Here is a 25122-nt window from a genome sequence, read left to right on the forward strand (position 1 = left end):
GTCAAGGCAATCGATCCATAACAGACTACTCTATTGAGTTTCGCACTCTTGCTGTCTCCAGTGGCTGGAACGAGCCGGCCTTGCTCGCTTGTCTTCTGGAGGGTTTCCGCGCAGAGGTAAAGGATGAGATTCTCTCCCGGGAGGTTCCTTCCAGCGTGGATTCCTTGATTGAACTCGCTATTCGCATTGAGCGACGGGTTGATCTTCGTCACCGAGCTCGTGGAAAGGAGCTCGCGCTCTCCGTCGCCTCCCTCTCCGCATCACTACCATCTTCCTCTGCCGGCTCGGGTGCTGAGCCCATGCAGCTGGGAGGTATCCGCATCTCGACTGAGGAGAGGGAACGGAGAATCACCAACCGCCTCTGTCTCTATTGCGGTTCCGCTGGTCATTTTGTCACTTCATGTCCAGTAAAAGGCCAGAGCTCGTCAGTAAGCGGAGGGCTACTGGTGAGCGCTACTACTCCTGTCTCTCCTTCAAGATCCTGCACTACCTTGTCGGTCCATCTACGCTGGACCGGTTCGTCAGCTTCCTGCAGTGCCTTAATAGACTCTGGGGCGGAGGGCTGTTTTATGGACGAGACCTGGGCTCGGGAACATGACATTCCTCTCAGACAGTTAAAGGAGCCCACGGCCTTGTTCGCCCTGGATGGTAGTCCTCTCCCCAGGATTCAGCGTGAGACGCTACCTTTAACCCTCACTGTTTCTGGTAATCATAGTGAAACCATTTCTTTTTTAATTTTTCGTTCACCTTTTACACCTGTTGTTTTGGGCCATCCCTGGCTAGTTTGTCATAATCCTTCCATTAATTGGTCTAGTAATTCTATCCTCTCCTGGAACGTCTCTTGTCATGTGAAATGTTTAATGTCTGCTATCCCTCCTGTTTCCTCTGTCTCTTCTTCACAGGAGGAGCCTGGTGATTTGACAGGGGTGCCGGAGGAATATCACGATCTGCGCACGGTGTTCAGTCGGTCCAGGGCCACCTCTCTTCCTCCACACCGGTCGTATGATTGTAGTATTGATCTCCTTCCGGGAACCACCCCCCCCCGGGGTAGACTATACTCTCTGTCGGCTCCCGAACGTAAGGCTCTCGAAGATTATTTGTCTGTAGCTCTTGACGCCGGTACCATAGTCCCCTCCTCCTCTCCCGCCGGAGCGGGGTTTTTTTTTGTCAAGAAGAAGGACGGGTCTCTGCGCCCCTGCATAGATTATCGAGGGCTGAATGACATAACAGTGAAGAATCGTTATCCGCTTCCTCTTATGTCTTCAGCCTTCGAGATCCTGCAGGGAGCCAGGTTTTTCACTAAGTTGGACCTTCGTAACGCTTACCATCTCGTGCGCATCAGGGAGGGGGACGAGTGGAAGACGGCGTTTAACACTCCGTTAGGGCACTTTGAATACCGGGTTCTTCCTTTCGGCCTCGCTAACGCTCCAGCTGTCTTTCAGGCATTAGTCAATGATGTCCTGAGAGACATGCTGAACATCTTTGTTTTCGTTTACCTTGACGATATCCTGATTTTTTCACCGTCACTCCAGATTCATGTTCAGCACGTTCGACGTGTCCTCCAGCGCCTTTTAGAGAATTGTCTTTTTGTGAAGGCTGAGAAGTGCACTTTTCATGCCTCCTCCGTCACATTTCTCGGTTCTGTTATTTCCGCTGAAGGCATTAAGATGGATCCCGCTAAGGTCCAAGCTGTCATTGATTGGCCCGTCCCTAAGTCACGCGTCGAGCTGCAGCGCTTTCTCGGCTTCGCGAACTTCTATCGTCGTTTCATCCGTAATTTCGGTCAGGTGGCAGCTCCTCTCACAGCCCTTACTTCTGTCAAGACGTGCTTTAAGTGGTCCGTTTCCGCCCAGGGAGCTTTTGATCTCCTCAAGAATCGTTTTACATCCGCTCCTATCCTTGTTACACCTGACGTCTCTAGACAGTTCGTTGTCGAGGTTGACGCGTCAGAGGTGGGAGTGGGAGCCATCCTTTCTCAGCGCTCCCTCTCTGACGACAAGGTCCACCCATGCGCGTATTTTTCTCATCGCCTGTCGCCGTCGGAACGTAACTATGATGTGGGTAACCGCGAACTGCTCGCCATCCGGTTAGCCCTAGGCGAATGGCGACAGTGGTTGGAGGGGGCGACCGTTCCTTTTGTCGTTTGGACTGACCATAGGAACCTTGAGTACATCCGTTCTGCCAAACGACTTAATGCGCGTCAGGCGCGTTGGGCGCTGTTTTTCGCTCGTTTCGAGTTCGTGATTTCTTATCGTCCGGGCTCTAAGAACACCAAGCCTGATGCTTTGTCTCGTCTCTTCAGTTCTTCAGTAGCCTCCACTGACCCCGAGGGGATTCTCCCTGAGGGGCGTGTTGTCGGGTTGACTGTCTGGGGAATTGAGAGGCAGGTAAAGCAAGCACTCACTCAAACTCCGTCGCCGCGCGCTTGTCCTAGGAACCTTCTTTTCGTTCCCGTTCCTACTCGTCTGGCCGTTCTTCAGTGGGCTCACTCTGCCAAGTTAGCCGGCCACCCTGGCGTTCGGGGTACGCTTGCTTCCATTCGCCAGCGTTTCTGGTGGCCCACCCGGGAGCATGACACGCGTCGTTTCGTGGCTGCTTGTTCGGTCTGCGCGCAGACTATGTCCGGTAACTCTCCTCCTGCCGGCCGTCTCAGGCCGCTTCCTATTCCCTCTCGACCGTGGTCTCACATCGCCTTAGATTTTGTCACCGGACTGCCTTCGTCAGCGGGGAAGACTGTTATTCTTACGGTTGTCGATAGGTTCTCTAAGGCGGCTCATTTCATTCCCCTTGCTAAGCTTCCTTCTGCTAAAGAGACGGCACAAATCATCATCGAGAATGTTTTCAGAATTCATGGCCTTCCGTCAGACGTCGTTTCGGACAGAGGTCCGCAATTCACGTCTCAATTTTGGAGGGAGTTTTGCCGTTTGATTGGGGCTTCCGTCAGTCTCTCTTCCGGCTTTCACCCCCAGTCTAACGGCCAAGCAGAACGGGCCAATCAGACTATTGGTCGCATCTTACGCAGTCTTTCTTTTCGCAACCCTGCGTCTTGGTCAGAACAGCTCCCCTGGGCAGAATACGCCCACAACTCGCTTCCTTCGTCTGCGACCGGGCTATCTCCTTTTCAGAGTAGCCTCGGGTACCAGCCTCCGTTGTTCTCATCTCAGTTCGCCGAGTCCAGCGTCCCCTCCGCTCAGGCTTTTGTCCAACGTTGCGAGCGCACCTGGAAGAGGGTCAGGTCTGCACTTTGCCGTTATAGGGCGCAGACTGTGAGAGCTGCTAATAAGCGTAGAACTAAGAGCCCTAGATATTGTCGCGGTCAGAGAGTTTGGCTCTCCACTCAGAACCTTCCCCTTAAGACGGCTTCTCGCAAGTTGACCCCGCGGTTCATTGGTCCATTCCGTATCTCTCAGGTCATTAATCCTGTCGCAGTGCGACTTCTTCTTCCGCGATATCTTCGTCGCGTCCACCCGGTCTTCCATGTCTCCTGTGTTAAGCCCGTTCTTCGCGCCCCCGCTCGTCTTCCCCCCCCCCCCCCCCCATCCTTGTCGAGGGCGCACCTATCTACAGGGTCCGTAAAATCTTGGACATGCGTCCTCGGGGCCGTGGTCATCAGTACCTAGTTGACTGGGAGGGGTACGGTCCTGAGGAGAGGAGTTGGGTTCCCTCTCGGGACGTGCTGGACCGTGCGCTGATTGATGATTTCCTCCGTTGCCGCCAGGTTTCCTCCTCGAGTGCGCCAGGAGGCGCTCGGTGAGTGGGGGGGTACTGTCATGTACTGTCATGTTGTCTTGTCTCTGTCCTTTCCCTTCACCCTGTCTCCCTCTGCTGGTCGTGTTAGGTTACCTTTTCTCCCCCGCTTTCCCCCAGCTGTCCCTTGTTTCCTCTAACTACCCATTCACCCTGTTCCCCACCTGTTCCCTTTTTTCCCTCTGATTAGGTCCCAATATCTCTCTCTGTTTCTGCTCCTGTCCTTGTCGGATTCTTGTTTGTTTGTGTTGTTCATGCCTGAACCAGACTATCGTCATGTTTGCTGCAACCTTGTCCTGTCCTGTCGGAACCTGCCTGTCCATCTGAGCCTACGTTTTGTTTTGTTATTAAAGAAGCTCTGTTTACGTTAATTCGCTTTTGGGTCCTCATTCACGCACCGTAACACTCTCTTCCTGTTCCTAGACAATGTCTCTAACTCTCTTCCTGTTCCTAGACACTGTCTGTAACTCTCGTCCTGTTCCTAGACAATGTCTCTAACTCTCTTCCTGTTCCTAGACACTGTCTGTAACTCTCTTCCTGTTTAAATCAAATCAAAAGTTATTTTATTTGTCCCATGCGCCGAATACAACAGCGTGGCATATGTGTGAAATGCTTACTGACAAGCCCTTAACCAACAATGTAGTTTTTAGAAAATTCCCCCCCAAAAAGTAAGAAATAACATTCGCTAATAATTAAAGAGCAGCAGTAAAATATCAGTAGCGATGCTATATACAGGGGGTAGCGGTACAGAGTCAATGTGCGGGGGCACCGGTTAGTCAAGGTTATTGAGGTACATGTAGGTAGAGTTATTAAAGTGGCTATGCATATATAATAACAGAGAGAAGCAGCAGCGTAGAATGAGTCTTATTGCTTCAGGGTAGAAGCTGTTTTAGAAGCCTCTTGGACTTAGACTTGGTGCACCGGTACCGCTTGCCGTGCGGTAGCAGAGAGAACAGTCTATGACTAGGGTGGCTGGAGTCTTTGACAATTTTTAGGGCATTCCTCTGACACCACCCAGTATAGTGTTCCTGGATGGCAGGAAGCTTGGCCCGGTGATGTACTGGGCCGTATGCATTACCCTCTGTAGTGCCTTGCGGTCGGAGGCCTAGCAGGGTTGGAATGACTGCCAGTTGCCAGTTGGCTAGTGCATGCTCGGAGTACACTTCCTGGTAATCCGTCTGGCCCTGCAGCCTTGTGAATGTTGATCTGTATATAGGTCTTACTCACATTGGCTGCGGAGAGCGTGATCACACAGTCATCCAGAACAACTGATGCTCTCGTGCATGTTTCAGTGTTACTTGCTTCGAAGCGAGCGTAGAAGTTATTTAGCTAATCTGGTAGGTTTGTGACACTGGGCAGCTCTCGGCTGTGCTTCCCTTTGTAGTCTGTAATAGTTTACACGCCCTGCCTCATCCGACGAGCGTCAGAGCCGGTGTAGTATGATTCGATCTTAGTCCTATATTGATGCTTTGCCTGGTTGATGGTTTGTCGGAGGGCATATCGGGATTTCTTATAAGCTTCCGGGTTAGAGTCCCGCTCCTTGAAAGCGGCAGCTCTGCCCTTTATCTCAGTGTGGATGTTGCCTATAATCCATGGCTTCTGGTTGGGATATGTACATACGGTCACTGTGGGGACGACGTCCTCAATGCACTTATTGATGAAGCAGCCAGTGACTGATGTGGTGTACTCCTCAATGCCACCAGAAGAACATATTCCAGTCTGTTCTAACAAAACAGTCCTGTAGTTTAGCATCTGCTTCATCTGACCACTTTTTTATTGACCGAATCACTGGTGCTTCCTGCTTTAATTTTAGATTGTAAGCAGGATTCAGGAGGATATAATTATGGTCAGATTTGCCAAATGGAGGGCAGGGAAGAGCTTTGTACGCGTCTCTGTGTGTAGACTACATGCTAATCAGACTACCTGTCTGTCCTGCTTGTCTTTAATATGCTAATCAGACTACCTGTCTGTCCTGCTTGTGTTTAATATTCAGTAAACTAGTTGAATCCAGCACATGACCAAAAGCTTCAGTTTTTTGTAGCTATCAGGAGAGGGTGCCAGATAACTCAGCAACACAGTCACTCCAAAGAAATAAGTTCCCCATAAACCCTCATGGCTGGTGACACGTTCAAAGAGATGGTAATGTGAGTAATTTTAGCACCATGAAGGATTAACGGGTACACTGTCAGACATAACACTAATACCGGCTCTGAACACACACACACACACACACACACACGTGCACGCACGCACACACGCACGCACACACACACACACACACACACACACATGCACACACACACACACACGTGCACGCACGCACGCATGCACACACACACACGTGCGCGCACACGTGCACGCACACACGCACGCACACACACACACACACACACACACACACAAGCATTTCGCTACAACACCTGCTAAATATGTGAATGTGACCAATTCATTTGATTTTACACTGTTTACTGTTATTAGTGATCATGTTAAGGTCTAACACATCTTCCCTATCGGCCTATCGACAGCGAGAGAGGGAGTGAGAGGGAGGGACTTAGTGCTAAGTGATAAACCACAAACAAAATCTCACGGTTTGACCAATTTGATTCCGACGTTTATCCATGTTTCTCCAAATGTCAAATTGAATGTTGTTTTTGACACCCTGGAATAGCGTTTGACACATTAAGTTTAGACATTAATACTGAATGTTTTCAGTTAGGGTTTAAGGTTTGGAAAAGAGTTAATACATTAAGTTTAGACATTCATACTGAATGTTTTCAGTTAGGGTTTAAGGTTTGGAAAAGAGTTAATACATTAAGTTTAGACATTAATACTGAATGTTTTCAGTTAGGGTTTAAGGTTTGGAAAAGAGTTAATACATTAAGTTTAGACATTAATACTGAATGTTTTCAGTTAGGGTTTAAGGTTTGGAAAAGAGTTAATACATTAAGTTTAGACATTCATACTGAATGTTTTCAGTTAGGGTTTAAGGTTTGGAAAAGAGTTAATACATTAAGTTTAGACATTAATACTGAATGTTTTCAGTTAGGGTTTAAGGTTTGGAAAAGAGTTAATACATTAAGTTTAGACATTCATACTGAATGTTTTCAGTTAGGGTTTAAGGTTTGGAAAAGAGTTAATACATTAAGTTTAGACATTAATACTGAATGTTTTCAGTTAGGGTTTAAGGTTTGGAAAAGAGTTAATACATTAAGTTTAGACATTAATACTGAATGTTTTCAGTTAGGGTTTAAGGTTTGGAAAAGAGTTAATACATTAAGTTTAGACATTAATACTGAATGTTTTCAGTTAGGGTTTAAGGTTTGGAAAAGAGTTAATACATTAAGTTTAGACATTAATACTGAATGTTTTCAGTTAGGGTTTAAGGTTTGGAAAAGAGTTAATACATTAAGTTTAGACATTAATACTGAATGTTTTCAGTTAGGGTTTAAGGTTTGGAAAAGAGTTAATACATTAAGTTTAGACATTAATACTGAATGTTTTCAGTTAGGGTTTAAGGTTTGGAAAAGAGTTAATACATTAAGTTTAGACATTAATACTGAATGTTTTCAGTTAGGGTTTAAGGTTTGGAAAAGAGTTAATACATTAAGTTTAGACATTAATACTGAATGTTTTCAGTTAGGGTTTAAGGTTTGGAAAATAGTTAATACATTAAGTTTAGACATTCATACTGAATGTTTTCAGTTAGGGTTTAAGGTTTGGAAAAGAGTTAATACATTAAGTTTAGACATTCATACTGAATGTTTTCAGTTAGGGTTTAAGGTTTGGAAAAGAGTTAATACATTAAGTTTAGACATTAATACTGAATGTTTTCAGTTAGGGTTTAAGGTTTGGAAAAGAGTTAATACATTAAGTTTAGACATTCATACTGAATGTTTTCAGTTAGGGTTTAAGCTTTGGAAAAGAGTTAATACATTAAGTTTAGACATTAATACTGAATGTTTTCAGTTAGGGTTTAAGGTTTGGAAAAGAGTTAATACATTAAGTTTAGACATTAATACTGAATGTTTTCAGTTAGGGTTTAAGGTTTGGAAAAGAGTTAATACATTAAGTTTAGACATTAATACTGAATGTTTTCAGTTAGGGTTTAAGGTTTGGAAAAGAGTTAATACATTAAGTTTAGACATTAATACTGAATGTTTTCAGTTAGGGTTTAAGGTTTGGAAAAGAGTTAATACATTAAGTTTAGACATTAATACTGAATGTTTTCAGTTAGGGTTTAAGGTTTGGAAAAGAGTTAATACATTAAGTTTAGACATTAATACTGAATGTTTTCAGTTAGGGTTTAAGGTTTGGAAAATAGTTAATACATTAAGTTTAGACATTCATACTGAATGTTTTCAGTTAGGGTTTAAGGTTTGGAAAAGAGTTAATACATTAAGTTTAGACATTCATACTGAATGTTTTCAGTTAGGGTTTAAGGTTTGGAAAAGAGTTAATACATTAAGTTTAGACATTCATACTGAATGTTTTCAGTTAGGGTTTAAGGTTTGGAAAAGAGTTAATACATTAAGTTTAGACATTAATACTGAATGTTTTCAGTTAGGGTTTAAGGTTTGGAAAAGAGTTAATACATTAAGTTTAGACATTCATACTGAATGTTTTCAGTTAGGGTTTAAGCTTTGGAAAAGAGTTAATACATTAAGTTTAGACATTAATACTGAATGTTTTCAGTTAGGGTTTAAGGTTTGGAAAAGAGTTAATACATTAAGTTTAGACATTAATACTGAATGTTTTCAGTTAGGGTTTAAGGTTTGGAAAAGAGTTAATACATTAAGTTTAGACATTAATACTGAATGTTTTCAGTTAGGGTTTAAGGTTTGGAAAAGAGTTAACACATTAAGTTTAGACATTAATACTGAATGTTTTCAGTTAGGGTTTAAGGTTTGGAAAATAGTTAATACATTTGTCCTGAATGGTTCAGTTGGGGGATAAGGTTTGATACTCATACTGAGTGTTTCAGTTAGGGGTTAAGTTTTAGATTAGAGTTTAACACATTAAGTTTAAACATTCATACTGAATGGTTCAGTTAGGGGTTAAGTTTTAGAATAGAGTTTAACACATTAAGTTTAAACATTCATACTGAATGGTTCAGTTTGGGGTTAAGGTTTGGAATAGAGTTTAACACGAAGCAATCTAACATGACTGCCTAGTACTGGGATTGAACACACGACCCTCTGCGCTGGAGCTCGCGGCTTACGTCAATCCGCCATCCACACAGTGCGTTCCATAAGTATTCATACCCCTTGACTTATTCCACATTTTGTTGTGCTACAGCCTGAATTCAAAATGGATTAAAAATATACAGTACCGGTCAAATGTTTGGACACACCTATTCATTCAAGTGTTTTTCTATATTTTTACAATTTTCTACACATTGTAGAATAGTAGTGAAGACATCAAAACTACGAAATAACGCATATGGAATCATGTAGTAACCAAAAAAGTGTTAAAAAAAATCATAATAGATTTTAGATTTTTAGATTCCTCAAAGTAGCCACCTGTCACATTCGTCAATAAACAATAAAGAAACAACGAAACGTGACTACGTGGTGCACATGCACAAAACACAAAATAATATCCCACAAACACAGGTGGGAAAAACAGCTACTTAAATTAGAGGCAACGATTACCAGCTGTCTCTAATTGGGAACCAAACCAAAACACCAACATAGAAATTTGGGGAGGTGCACTGGAGGCCTGATGCGTGGGGCCGGTACAAGTGGCACCGGATTGGTGACACGCACTTCAGGGCGAGTGCGAGGAGGAGACACAGGATGTACCGGACTGGGGACACACACACTTCAGGGGAGTGCGAGGAGGAGGCACAGGACGTACCGCACTGGGGACACGCACTTCAGGGCGAGTGCGAGGAGGAGACACAGGATGTACCGGACTGGGGACACACACTTCAGGGAGAGTGCGAGGAGGAGGCACAGGACATACGGGACTGGTGACACGCATTTCAGGGCGAGTGCGAGGAGGAGACACAGGATGTACCGGACTGGGGACACACACTTCAGGGAGAGTGCGAGGAGGAGACACAGGATGTACCGGACTTGGGACACACACTTCAGGGAGAGTGCGAGGAGGAGACACAGGATGTACCAGACTGGGGACACGCACTTCAAGGCGAGTGCAAGGAGGAGACACAGGACGTACCAGACTTGGGAGGCACACTGAAGGCCAGAAGGGTGGAGCCGGTACAGGTCGCACCAGCCTGCTAACCGGATCCTCTGGTCGGATGTTGAGCAGAACACACTTGCACAACATCTCTCTCATCTCTTTCTCTAGCAACTTCTCCTTTGCCTCCTTAACAGTCAGTCTCTGGTTCTTCCCGCGGCTCATCCGCCAGCTCCATCTGCCCCCCCCCCAAAAAAAAATATTGGGGTTCCTGTGGCCATGGTCTGATGACACGCTCCTCCAGAGTTTGCCATTTGGGCTCTGGCACTCTCCTCGGCTTGACCGGCCACCGTACCCCCCCCCCCCCCAAAAAAAAAATCGAGGTGTTGTCCTTGGGATTTCTGTTGCCGCGAACCCCGGCCTCGTCGCTGTCCTCCATCCTTAACTTCCGTCTGCCGCCAAGGAAGGGTTTCGCATCCTCCCATGACTTCTTCCCATTTCAAAACTCCTTCACCTGGTGAACATGCTGCTTGGTCCTGGTTTGGTGGGATATTCTGTCACGTTCGTCGTTGGAAACTCGGACCAGCGTGATCTGGGTTCCACATCTTATTTATTGAAGTAAGTGAACCGCAAAACAAAACAATAAAGAACACCCCCTCGTCACGCCCTGACCTACTACACCATAGACAAACAAGGGCTCTCTCTGGTCAGGGTGTGACACCACCCTTTTCCTTGATGACAGCTTTGCACACTGCATTCTCTCAACCATCTTCAATTTACAGGTGTGCCTTGTTAAAAGTTCATTTGTGGAATTTCTACCCTTCTTAATGCGTTTAAGCCAATCAGTTGTGTTGTGACAAGGTAGTGTTGGTATACAGAAGATAGCCCTATTTGGTAAAAGACCAAGTCCATATTATGGGAAGAACATCTAAAATAAGCAAAGAGAAACGAAACTCCATCATTACTTTAAGACATGAAGTTCAGTCAATGAGGAACATTTCAAAAACTTTGAAACTGGCTCTCATGAGGACCACCACAGGAAAGGAAGACCCAACCTTTTCTGCAGAGGATAATAGAGTTAACTTCTCCTCAGATTGCAGCCAAAATAAATGCTTCACAGAGTTCAATTAACAGACACATCTCACCATCAACTGTTCAGAGGAGACTGTGTGAATCAGGCCTTCGTGGTTGAATTGCTGCAAATAAACCACTACTAAAGGACACCAATAAGAAGAAGAGACGTGCTTGGGCCAAGAAACACGAGCAATGGACATTATACCGGTGGAAATCTGTCGTTTGGTCTGCTGAGTCCAAATTTTAGATTTTTGGTTCCAACCTCCGTGTCTTTGTGAAATGCAGAGTAGATGAACGTATGATCTCGGCATGTGTCGTTTCCACCGTGAAGCATAGAGGAGGAGGTGCGATGGTGTGGGGGTGCTTTGCTGGTGACACTGTCTGTGATTTATTTAGAATTCAAGGCACACTTCACTAGCATAGCTACCACAGCATTCTGCAGTGATATGTCATCCCATCTGGTTTTCGCATAGTGGGACTATAATTCGTTTTTCAACAGGACAATGACCGAACACACCTCCAGGCTGTGACGGGCTATTTGACCAAGAAGGAGAGTGATGGAGTACTGCATCAGATGACCTAGCCTCCACAATCACTCGACCTCAATCCAATTGAGATGGTTTGGAATGGGGTCAGCATATGTGGGATCAGCAAGGGGTCAGCATATGTGGGAACTCCTTCAAGACTGCTGGAAAAGCATTCCAGGTGAAGCTGGTTGACAGAATGCCAAGAGTGTGCAAAGCTGTCATCAAGGCAAAGGGTGGCTACTTTGAAGAATCTAAAATCGAAAATATATTTTGATTTGTTTTACACTTTTTTGGTTACTACATGATTCCATATGTGTTATTCCATAGTTGTAATGTCTTCACTATTATTCTGCAATGTAGAAAATAGTAAAAATAAAGAAAAACACCCTGGAATGAGTTCTGTATTTGTCTCACACATCTACACAGATAACCCATCATTACGAAGTGAAACATGTTTTTAGAAATGTTTGCAAATCTATTGAAAGTTAAACACAGAAAAATCTCATTTACATTAGTGTTCACTCCACTGAGCCAAAACTTTGTAGACACACGTTTGGCAGCAATTACAGCTGTTAGTTTTTTTGGAGGAAATTCTGGCTAAGTCTCTATGAGCTTTGCACACCTAGATTGTGCATAATTTGCCTGTTATTATTTTTTTAATTATTCAAGGTCTGTCAAATTGGTTGTTGATTATTGCCAGACCACCATTTTCGGCTCTTGTCATAGATTTTCAAGCAGATTTAAGTCAAAACTGTAATTTGGTCACTCATGAACATTCACTGTCTTCTTGGTAAGCAACTTCAGTGTAGGTTTGACCTTGTGTTTTATGTCATTGTCCTGCTGAAAGGTGAATTCGTCTCCCAGTGTCTGTTGGAAAGCAGACTGAACCAGGTTTTCCTCTAGGATTTTGCCTGTGCTTAGCTCCATTCTGTTTCTTTTTTATCCTGAAAAACTCCCCAGTCCTTAACGACTACAAGCATATTCATAACATGATGCAGCCATCACTATGCTTGAAAATACAGAGAGTAGTACTCAGTAATGTGTTGTGTTGGATGTGCCCCAAACATAACACTTTGTATTCAGGACAAAAAAATTAATTGCTTTGCCACATTTTTTGCATTAAAACTGTTGTGCCTTGTTGGAAACAGAAGGCATGTTTTGGAATATGTTTTATGCTGTACAGGATTCTTTCTTTTAACTCTGTCAATTAGGTTAGTATTGTGGAGTAATTACAATGTTGTTGAGCCATCCTCAGTTTTCTCCTATCGCAGCCATTAAACTCTAACTGTTTTCAAGTCACCATTGGCCTCATGGTGAAATCCATGAGCAGTTTCCTTCTTGGGTTAGAAAGGACGCCTGTATCATTGTAGTGACTGGGTGTATTGATACACCATCCAAAGTGTTATTAATTACTTCACCATCCTCAAAGGGATATTCAATGTCTGCTTTTATTTATTTTTACCCATCTACCAATAGGAGCCTTTCTTTGCGAGGCATTGGAAAACCTCTCTGGTCTTTGTGCTTGTTTGAAGTTCACTGTTGGACTGTATTGTGTGTGTGTGTTTATTGTATGTGTGTTTACAGTATGTGTGTTTATTGTGTGTGTGTTTACAGTATGTGTGTTTACAGTATGTGTGTTTATTGTGTGTGTGTTTACAGTATGTGTGTTTACAGTATGTGTGTTTATTGTATGTGTGTGGTACAGAGATGAGATTCATTCATAAATCATGTTGAACTCTATTATTTGCACACAGAGTGAGTTCATGTAACTTGTCATGTGACTCGTTAAGCACATGTTTACTACTGAACTTTGTTTTTAGGCTTGCCATAACAAAGCCAGTGAATAGTTATTGACTCAAGACTTTTTTAGCTTTTATTTTTATTTTTTAAATGAATGACCCCTGTGTGATGTTAATTTTTTTTTGTTATTCACCCCAATGTTCTCGGGTCTGATGGACCCACAACATTATTGGGTTTTTACAACAATACAGCCATAACAATTAACATAGAGCAATTACTGTACTTCCGGTATTGGATTTGTTGGTTCTGTGTGTCGGAGCGAATGGGGCACCAGCATCCTCCTCCTGAATCCTCCTCACGATGGCTGCAGAAGCTGGGGTCTTTGGGATATGACGCCTCCTCTGGATTTGAGGTCTAGCCAATGCCTTCCCCATCTCCTCGAGAAAGAGCCGTCTCCTCTGGAGCTTCCCTCTGTTCCAATCTGGGTTCAACTCCATCCAGATGACAAACGTGTTGTACGCCGAGATGTCCAAGATGTTGAAGAATATCACAAGATGCCAGCGTAGGGTTCTTATTTGGCAGTTGTAGCCAGTCACCAGCTTGTCTAAATTGTCCACCCCTCCTTTTGTGGCTTTGTAATCCATTATGATTTCATTTTTTTTTTTTTATGTTCTTGGCCACAGATTCTCCCATCCCTATACAGCGTACTCATAAGTACCACATTTGTGCCTTTCTTTGGCACGTAGGACACTGGGGACGTGTCGGCCGTGAACACAAACTCAGAGGAATTGAAAGGCCTGTTCCGTGTATTCAACAGCTGAGGTGGGAGCTCTGGCTAGTTTTTTTCCTAATATTTCTATTATTGTCAGCTTCCTCTTGAGGAACTCCTGTCCCAGCTTGTGCCAAGCAAAAAAGTAAAAAAGTAATCACGTGATGTTGTGGCCACGGAGTCCCTGTGTCACATCCAGAACAACCCGTATCCCTTGGTCCTTCTCAGGAGCTCCTCCATACACTTGCAAGTTCCACACATATGATGAAGCAGCATCACAGGCTGGCCAGATCTATGATGAAGCAGCATCACAGGCTGCCCAGATCTATGATGAAGCAGCATCACAGGCTGGCCAGATCTATGATGAAGCAGCATCACAGGCTGGCCAGATCTATGATGAAGCAGCATCACAGGCTGGCCAGATCTATGATGAAGCAGCATCACAGGCTGGCCAGATCTATGATGAAGCAGCATCACAGGCTGGCCAGATCTATGATGAAGCAGCATCACAGGCTGGCCAGATCTATGATGAAGCAGCATCACAGGCTGGCCAGATCTATGATGAAGCAGCATCACAGGCTGGCCAGATCTATGATGAAGCAGCATCACAGGCTGGCCAGATCTATGATGAAGCAGCATCACAGGCTGGCCAGATCTATGATGAAGCAGCATCACAGGCAGCCCAGATCTATGATGAAGCAGCATCACAGGCAGCCCAGATCTATGATGAAGCAGCATCACAGGCAGCCCAGATCTATGATGAAGCAGCATCACAGGCTGGCCAGATCTTGTTTCCATATTTTGCAGGTTTAAACGGTATGTTCTGTCTGAATGGGCAGCAGCCCCTAAATGGCATACGCTGCTCATCAACAGTAACGTTGGGCCCAGGGTTGTAAAACAGGGGTTGGAGGTCCACCCACTTGTTCCACACTGACCTGATGTCACGTTCTGACCTTAGTTCCTTTGTGATGTCTTTGTTTTAGTATGGTCAGGGCGTGAGTTGGGTGGGAAGTCTATGTTCTTTTTTCTGTGATTTGGTATTTCTGTGTTTTGGCCTGGTATGGTTCTCAATCAGAGGCAGCTGTCAATCGTTGTCCCTGATTGAGAACCATATTTAGGCAGCCTGTTTTCACTTTTGATACGTTCTGTTTAGTGTGTTTTACACCTGACGGAGCTGTTTCGGTTGTGCTTTTTGTTTCTTTGTTTGATGTTGTTCAGTTTAAATAAATACAGTGCCTTGCGAAAGTGTTCGGCCCCCTTGAACTTTGCGACCTTTTGCCACATTTCAGGCTTCAAACATAAAGATATAAAACTTTATTTTTTTGTGAAGAATCAACAACAAGTGGGACACAATCATGAAGTGGAACGACATTTATTGGATATTTCAAACTTTTTTAACAAATCAAAAACTGAAAAATTGGGCGTGCAAAATTATTCTGCCCCTTTACTTTCAGTGCAGCAAACTCTCTCCAGAAGTTCAGTGAGGATCTCTGAATGATCCAATGTTGACCGAAATGACTAATGATGATAAATACAATCCACCTGTGTGTAATCAAGTCTCCGTATAAATGCACCTGCACTGTGATAGTCTCAGAGGTCCATTAAAAGCGCAGAGAGCATCATGAAGAAAAAGGAACACACCAGGCAGGACCGAGATATTGTTGTGAAGAAGTTTAAAGCCGGATTTGGATACAAAAAGATTTCCCAAGCTTTAAACATCCCAAGGAGCACTGTGCAAGCGATAATATTGAAATGGAAGGAGTATCAGACCACTGCAAATCTACCAAGACCTGGCCGTCCCTCTAAACTTTCAGCTCATAGAAGGAGAAGACTGATCAGAGATGCAGCCAAGAGGCCCATGATCACTCTGGATGAACTGCAGAGATCTACAGCTGAGGTGGGAGACTCTCTCCATAAGACAACAATCAGTCGTATATTGCACAAATCTGGCCTTTATGGAAGAGTGGCAAAAAGAAAGCAATTTCTTAAAGATATCCATAAAAAGTGTCATTTAAAGTTTGCCACAAGCCACCTGGGAGACACACCAAACATGTGGAAGAAGGTGCTCTGGTCAGATGAAACCAAAATTGAACTTTTTGGCAACAATGCAAAACGTTATGTTTGGCGTAAAAGCAACACAGCTGAACACACCATCCCCACTGTCAAACATGGTGGTGGCAGCATCATGGTTTGGGCCTGCTTTTCTTCAGCAGGGAAGGGAAGATGGTTAAAATTGATGGGAAGATGGATGGAGCCAAATACAGGACCATTCTGGAAGAAAACCTGATGGAGTCTGCAAAAGACCTGAGACTGGGACGGAGATTTGTCTTCCAACAAGACAATGATCCAAAACATAAAGCAAAATCTACAATGGAATGGTTCAAAAATAAACATATCCAGGTGTTAGAATGGCCATGTCAAAGTCCAGACCTGAATCCAATCGAGAATCTGTGGAAAGAACTGAAAACTGCTGTTCACAAATGCTCTCCATCCAACCTCACTAAGCTCGAGCTGTTTTGCAAGGAGGAATGGGAAAACATTTCAGTCTCTCGATGTGCAAAACTGATAGAGACATACCCCAAGCGACTTACAGCTGTAATCGCAGCAAAAGGTGGCGCTACAAAGTATTAATTTAAGGGGGCTGAATAATTTTGCACGACCAATTTTTCAGTTTTTGATTTGTTAAAAAAGTTTGAAATATCCAATAAATGTTGTTCCACTTCATGATTGTGTCCCACTTGTTGTTGATTCTTGACAAAAAAATACAGTTTTATATCTTTATGTTTGAAGCCTGAAATGTGGCAAAAGGTCGCAAAGTTCAAGGGGGCCGAATACTTTCGCAAGGCACTGTAATATGAACAAGTACCACGCTGTGCTTTGGTCCTCACCTTCTTCCACCGACGACCGTTACACCTGATTGCAGCTAGCTTGTCTCTCTGCACTGACCTGATTGCAGCTAGCTTGTCTCTCTGCACTGACCTGATTGCAGCTAGCTTGTCTCTCTGCACTGACCTGATTGCAGCTAGCTTGTCTCTCTGCCGCCGAGCCGGTCTGGTGTCTCAGTTATCCAAGCTGATGATCCTGGAAATAATGTAGAAGTTATCCAGAGACATTGTTGCACTGAAAAGTTTTCTGCCAGTTTCTGCATCCCACATGGATTCTGTGGATTCCCCCGTTGGATCTGAAAACACCAGCAAGGATGAGAACCCCAAAGTATGCATTTAAATGAGTTTGGTTCATCTCCTTCCATCTCTCCAAAAAAAAACACTTCTTCCCTCCCAAATTAGTGCAGTCCAAAATGGTTTTCCGGATGGTATCTGGGATGAACAGTTCAAAATTATTTATGTCCTGCACATGGTTACATTTTTTACATGTTTTCACCTACACACACACTTTTCCACGCTTTTATTACCCGGGTCCAGTGGACATATGTAATGTAAATGTGTAAGGGGGTGCACAATGAAAATGTGTTCTTTCATATTTTTCAGAAGCTATAAAACAAAATATATTAATTGTATCATTTTTCTTTTTTGTAAAATTTGAAAATGGGTCCCACAGATCCACACTCGTTAAAAAAACATAATTCCGGTTTTGACATTATGTGAACGGAATTTAATCAATTTTAAATTCAGGCTGTAACACAACAAAATGTGGAAAAAGTGAAGGGTTTAGAATACCTTCTGAAGGCACTGTACATGGCAATACCTTCAGGTATGTTAATAGATTCTGAAGGCACTGTACATGTTAATACCTTCTGAAGGCATTGTACATGTAGGTATGTTAATACCTTAGGTATGGTAATACCTTCTGAAGGCACTGTACATGTTAATACTATGTTAATACCTTCTGAAGGCACTGTACATGGTAATACCTTCTGAAGGTACTGTACATGGTAATACTATGTTAATACCTTCTGAAGGCACTGTACATGGTAATACCTTCTGAAGGCACTGTACATGGTAATACCTTCTGAAGGTACTGTACATTGTAATACCTTCTGAAGGCACTGTACATGGTAATACATTCTGAAGGCACTGTACATGGTAATACATTCTGAAGGTACTGTACATGTTCTACACCTGCATTGCTTGCTGTTTGGGGTTTTAGGCTGGGTTTCTGTACAGCACTTTGAGATATCAGCTGATGTACGAAGGGCTATATAAATACATTTGATTTGATTTGATGTTAATACTATGTTAATACCTTGTGAAGGCACTGTACATGGTAATACCTTCTGAAGGCACTGTACATGGTAATACCTTCTGAAGGTACTGTACATGTTAATACTATGATAATACCTTCTGATGGCACTGTACATGTTAATACTATGATAATACCTTCTGAAGGCACTGTACATGGTAATACCTTCTGAAGGTACTGTACATGTTAATACTATGTTAATACCTTCTGATGGCACTGTACATGTTAATACTATGATAATACCTTCTGATGGCACTGTACATGTTAATACTATGATAATACCTTCTGAAGGCACTGTACATTGTAATACCTTCTGAAGGTACTGTACATGGTAATACTATGTTAATACCTTGTGAAGGTACTGTACATGGTAATACCTTCTGAAGGTACTGTACATAGTAATACTATGTTAATACCTTCTGAAGGTAATGTACATGGTAATACTATGTTAATACCTTGTGAGGGTAATGTACATGGTAATACTATGTTAATACCTTGTGAAGGTACTGTACATGGTAATACCTTCTGAAGGCACTGTACATGTTAATACCTTCTGAAGGTACTGTACATAGTAATACCTTCTGAAGGTACTGTACATGTTAATACTATGGTAATACCTTCTGAAGGCACTGTACATTGTAATACCTTCTGAAGGCACTGTACATGGTAATACTATGGTAATACCTTCTGAAGGTACTGTACATGGTAATACTATGTTAATACCTTGTGAAGGTACTGTACATAGTAATACCTTCTGAAGGCACTGTACATTGTAATACCTTCTGAAGGCACTGTACATGGTAATACTATGGTAATACCTTCTGAAGGCACTGTACATGTTAATACTATGGTAATACCTTCTGAAGGCACTGTACATAGTAATACTATGGTAATACCTTCTGATGGCACTGTACATTGTAATACCTTCTGAAGGTACTGTACATAGTAATACTATGTTAATACCTTCTGAAGGTACTGTACATTGTAATACCTTCTGAAGGCACTGTACATGGTAATACATTCTGAAGGCACTGTACATGGTAATACATTCTGAAGGCACTGTACATGGTAATACATTCTGAAGGCACTGTACATGGTAATACTATGGTAATACATTCTGAAGGCACTGTACATGGTAATACATTCTGAAGGCACTGTACATAGTAATACTATGGTAATACATTCTGAAGGCACTGTACATGGTAATACATTCTGAAGGCACTGTACATGGTAATACTATGGTAATACATTCTGAAGGTACTGTACATGGTAATACTATGTCACAGTTTTTTTCGATTGCTAAACGACAGTGGGCACAACTGGAGTCACATGTGCAAAACTCTAACTACAGTCTGCACTACCAACAGTCACCTGAGCTAAACAGTTCACATCACCTGCAAAACTAATTCCAAGCAACACAACTCTTAACACATGGCTCAAAACACGCTCAGTGCAGCCAAACACTATGCACAACCCTCACTGAGATAACACACACTGTCACTCAGAACACACTGAGAGTAAAAACACTAGCATCAAACACCAATACAGAAAATACAAACTTTTCATCTTTACAGTTTGAACAATTTCAGTGACTTCATACAAAGTAATATTTTCTTCAAAGAAAAGAGTGACATTCTTTCACATGATTTATTAAAAATGTTAGAACATAACAATTCTTTAAGGTAAATGAAAATTAGCAGTTTGCTTCAATAGTCTGTAGTAATTTACGGAATTACAGTAATGAGAAAAAAAAGGTAGAAACTAAAAGTACATACTGTAATTCGAACAAATAATTGAGGGGCTAATCCTGCCTCTCTCTAGCATCAGGCCACAGGTTTTCTTCAACATCACATCTAATGTTTTCTCTTGCCATGCACCTGGGGAAGAACCTTCTGGAGTGCCTTATCCATCCCTGGCAGTCCTCTGGACTCGTGTCCTCACATCCGGCACGCATGGCTTCCAAAAGAGACATTTGGTCATGTGGGTGGTGACCAAACACTTTCCACCTCCAGGCAGAGAAAAACTCCTCTATTGGATTGAGGAAGGGTGAATATGCAGGCAGGTACAAAACCATAAATCTGTGATGTGCTGCAAACCAATCTGTGACAGCTGCAGAGTGGTGAAAAGCAACGTTATCGCAAACTATGACAAAAACTTGGGGGTTTCTTACTGGCTCCCCCTGTTCTGCTGGCACTAGCTGAGCATAGAGCTGTTCTAGGAAAGCTATAAGCCTTTCTGTGTTGTATGGGCCAATGAGTGGTGTGTTGAGAAGCAAACCATCATTGGCCATTGCAGCACACATGGTGATATTTCCCCCCCTTTGGCCTGGAACCTCCACAGTGGCCCTTTGACCTATAACATTCCTTCCTCTGTGCCGTGTTTTGGCAAGGTTAAATCCAGCTTCATCGATAAATACAAATGAATGTGGTCTTTCCAGTGCTTCCACCTCCATTACGCTCTGAAAAACACTAAGTGCACAGTTTTACTGTAGAAATGCTAGTGTTTTTTTTTACTGTAAATATTTTGTATAGCTGTGTACGTAACCTCAGACGTCTTACCTGGACATATTGGTATCTTTGCTCTTTTACCCGTTCACTGTTTCTCTCGAACGGTACAGTGTATAACTGTTTCATTGTAACTTGGTGTTTCTTTAGGACTCGAGCAATAGTTGTTGTGCTGACAGAATTAACATTTTCAAATATATCATTATCAGCCAGCACTCTATCTTGAATCTCCCGCAGTTTTATTGCATTGTTGACAACAACCATGTCAACAATAGCATTTTCCTGCGCATCTGAAAATATTTTTCCTCTTCCCCCTGTTGGGGGCAGCCTTTGGGTCCTGTTGTAAAAATATATTTTACAGTCAAACTTACTGTAATATATATCTGTGTAAATATTCTATAATTGCAATACAAAATAGATTCCTGTAATGTTTTAATTTACTGTAAGGATGTAACTCTCACCTGTTTGCATGATGGAAAATTCGCATTACAGATGCCACTGTGGATCTTTGCAGATTGAAATTGCAATCAGCAGTGTTTGAAAGGCACAAGGCTGAAATCTATTCCGTTTTGAATGTGTGGTTCACAGTTTTGACAGCAGTGTGTTAGCATTTGAACAAAGTGCTGTAAATCCACAGTGTTGTGCAGGTTGTGGTTAAAGTCATGGGATAAGTGTGTAGAGTTTTGAAAACTGTGTTCAAGCAATGAAAAACGAACTAGAGTTTGGTCCACATGAACTGCTGCTGTGCAGACTGTAGTTAGAGTTTTGCACATGTGACTCCAGTTGTGTCCACTGTCGTTTAGCAATCGAAAAAAAACTGTAATACCTTCTGAAGGCACTGTACATTGTAATACCTTCTGATAACTGTAATATACTGTAATATACTGTAATATACTGTAATATACTTATTTACCTTAACATGCAGCGATATGTACATGTATATTTAGATGGACTTCTGTCAGGGAGAGGCGTTTGTGTGTGTGTGTGTGTGTGTGTGTGTGTGTGTGTGTCCGTGCGTGTGTGTGTCCGTGCGTGTGTGTGTCCGTGCGCGTGTGTGTTCATGTGTTCATGCCCGTTGTTCAAGAACATTTTCACAAAGTCGTTTTTAAAGTCTTGTTAATCCAAATACCAGCAAACCAAATTAATTCAGTTCACATAAACACACACATTTTCTCCAAGTCTAATCATAGTAGATACGTGGTTACAATCCAGGAGGTAAATTCAACTGTTAAATCAAGCAGTAACATTATTATCTCTTTCTTTTCCTCTCCTCTCCTCTCCTCTCCTCTCCTCTCCTCTCCTCTCCTCTCCTCTCCTCTCCTCTCCTCTCCTCTCCTCTCCTCTCCTCTCCTCTCCTCTCTCCTCTCCTTCTCCTTCTCCTCTCCTCTCCTCTCCTCTCCTCTCCTCTCCTCTCCTCTCCTCTCCCCTCCCCTCCCCTCTCCTCTCCTCTCCTCTCCTCTCCTCTCCTCTCCTCTCCTCTCCCCTCTCCTCTCCTCTCCTCTCCTCTCCTCTCCTCTCCCCTCCCCTCTCCTCTCCTCTCCTCTCCTCTCCTCTCCTCTCATCTCATCTCATCTCCTCTCCCTCCTGTCTCCCTCCACCCCCTCACCTCCTCTCCCTCCTCTCTCCCCCTTCTCTCCCTCCACTCTCCCCCAACCCCCTCACCTCCTCTCCCTCCTCTCTCCCCCACCCCTTCCCCTCCTCTCCATCCACTCTCCCCCAACCCCCTCACCTCCTCTTCCCCCCACCCCTTCACCTCCTCTCCCTCAACTCTCCCCCACCCCCCCACCTCCTCTCCCTCCCCCTCCCCCACCCCCTCTCCTCTCCTCCTCTCCCCACCCCACCCCCTCACCTCCTCTCCCTGCCCTCTCCTCCTCTCCCCCACCCCCTCTCCCTCCCCTCTCTCCTCTCCCCCACCCCCTCACCTCCTCTCCCTCCCCTCTCTCCTCTCCCCCCACCCCCTCTCCTCCTCTCCCTCCCCTATCTCCTCTCCCCCCACACCCCCTCTCCCTGCCCTCTCCTCCTCTCCCTGCCCTCTCTCCTCTCCCCCCACCCCTCTCCTCTCCCCCCACCCCCTCTCCTCTCCCCCACCCCCTCACTTCCTCTCCCTACCCTCTCTCCTCTCCCCCCACCCCATCTCCCTCCTCCTCTCCTCCTCTCCCTGCCCTCTCCTCCTCTCCCCCCACCCCCTCTCCCTCCCCCAGCTCCAGTGTTCTACTTTGGCGAGGTAGAGTACCATGTGGATGAGAGTGATGATCACGTGGAGGTTAGAGTGTTGAGGACAGGAACGGATCTGTCCAAGACTGCTACCGTCACTGTGCGCTCACGCAAGACGGAGCTGGCCTATGCAGAGGGTAAGGAGCTGATGATGATGATGATGATGTTGTTGTTGTTGTTGTTGTTGTTGTGGAAGAAGATGAAGAGAAAAGGGGGAGTTTAGATTCCTCACCTTTTTTTCTTTCTTTCTTTCATTCTTTCTTTCTTTCTTTCTTTCTTTCTTTCTTTCTTTCTCTCTCTCTCTCTCTCTCTCTCTCTCTCTCTCTCTCTCATCCCAATCTCTCTCTCATTCTCTCTGTCTCTGTCCTGTAGCTGGTGTGGACTACGTAGGGATCAGTCGTAACCTGGACTATGCCCCAGGGATGAACCAGCAGACCTTCAGGGTGACAATCCTGGATGACCTGGGTCAGCCGGTGCTGGAGGGGCCAGAGACCTTCGAGCTGGTCCTCCACATGCCGGTGAATGGCATTCTGGGAGAACCTGGCAAGACCACCGTCTTCATCAACGACTCCATCTCCGACCGTGAGATACGACATGAAATGATTGAAAAATTGGTGTTGTTTTTAGTTGCATTGATTTACTATAGTACAGTAAGGTAAGCAGATCTCTGCGTTTGTTGTATTGATTGATTGATTGATTGATTGATTGATTGTGCGTCCGTCACCTCAGTGCCCAAGGTCCAGTTCCAGGAGGCGTTGTATACGGGGGAGGAGAGCGACGGTCGTATCCTGGCAACAGTGTACCGTAGTGGTGACATCAGCTACAAGTCCACCGTGCGCTGCTACACCCGACAGGGGTCAGCTCAGGTCGCCACAGACTTCCAGGAACGACCAAACACGGACGTTTCCATCATCACCTTCCTGCCAGGTAACGCACGGTTACCACCTGGTTTCCATAACAACAAAAGGGAGACTACGGAAAAGACATTTATTAAAGTAAATAATAACAAATAGGAAGATGTAACAGAATCTGTGGACGTCTGTAGGATCAGTAGTTTGTGCAGTGTGTGAATGAGTGGAGTGGGTGTTGTATGGTGAGAACAGACCAACAACCAAAAGGTGGAAGCCAGCCAGCCAGTCAGGGAAGAGAGACAGTGTTGGCTGCTGTGGTCACACTTTATAGCCTGCAGGGCCAAGCCTGTCCATTTGCTCCACATCAGTTGACGACACTCTTCAGCTCTGGCCACTGGGCCTTCTGCAACAAGCAGATTACCAAACTGGAGATCCCAGCAGACAGAGTGGGAGGGACGTCACACACACACACACACACACACACACACACACACGCACACACGGACACACACACACACACACACAGTACACACCTAACACACAAACTAATATGCATTTGCATCTGTCACGAGAGTACACAAATACCAAACCCGACACACGACTAACACACACACTAACTCTCATACACCTCTGTCTCTGTCCCCAAGGGGAGGCGGCACAGAAGTGTGTGTTGTTGCTGGTCGATGACACAGTCCACGAGGAGGAGGAGGGGCTTCGACTGGTCCTGGGGAACCACAAGAGCGAATCACCTTTCGGGGCGTCGGTCGGGGAGCTGAAGGAGACCGCCATCCTGATTAAAGATACTGCTGACAGTAAGAGAGAGGGATGGGAGGGAGGGAGGGATTGGAGGGTGGAGGGAGGGAGCGAGGGAAAGGAGGGAGGGAGGGAGAGATTGGAGGGAGGGAGGGATTGGAGGGTGGGAGGGAGGGAGCGAGGGAAATGAGGGATGAGAGGGATTGGAGGGATGGGAGGAGGGATGGGAGGAGGGAGGGAAGTGGAGAATGGGAGGGAGGAGAGGGATGCAAGGGAGGGAGGGAGGGATGGGAGGGAGGGAGGCATGGATGGGAGGGAGGGAAATGGAGGGAGGGAGGGAGGGAGGGTAGATGGGAGAGAAGAAAGGAGGAAGGAACGTGGGAAAAAGAACAAAGAGTGGAGTAAGAAACTTCCTTTCACTTCAAACGATAATTATTCAACAGCTCTCGTTGCAACGAACACATGGTTTGTATATGAATTTAGTTGTATTTATAATTCCGTGTAATCTCCTACATTAACATTACTTATATCTTGTGTTGGGAAATAATGACAGTCATTTAACATAATGACTCATTATCACATTGTTACCTTCAGTGTTTTAC

The 25122-nt window shown here is 44.3% G+C and overlaps 1 protein-coding gene across 1 annotated transcript in view; it reads left to right on the top strand.

The window, feature by feature from the left end:
• Window positions 1–25122, top strand: part of frem2a (FRAS1 related extracellular matrix 2a) — a 209295-nt gene that overhangs the window by 121524 nt on the left and 62649 nt on the right. The window contains exons 8-11 of the mRNA XM_036967727.1: window positions 22904–23053; window positions 23289–23498; window positions 23646–23843; window positions 24415–24579. Coding sequence (XP_036823622.1) covers window positions 22904–23053; window positions 23289–23498; window positions 23646–23843; window positions 24415–24579 — 723 coding nt within the window. The remainder of the gene's footprint in view (window positions 1–22903; window positions 23054–23288; window positions 23499–23645; window positions 23844–24414; window positions 24580–25122) is intronic.

This window comes from Oncorhynchus mykiss, chromosome Y (genome assembly GCF_013265735.2).
Source record: "Oncorhynchus mykiss isolate Arlee chromosome Y, USDA_OmykA_1.1, whole genome shotgun sequence".
NCBI classification, from domain to species: Eukaryota; Metazoa; Chordata; class Actinopteri; order Salmoniformes; family Salmonidae; genus Oncorhynchus; species Oncorhynchus mykiss.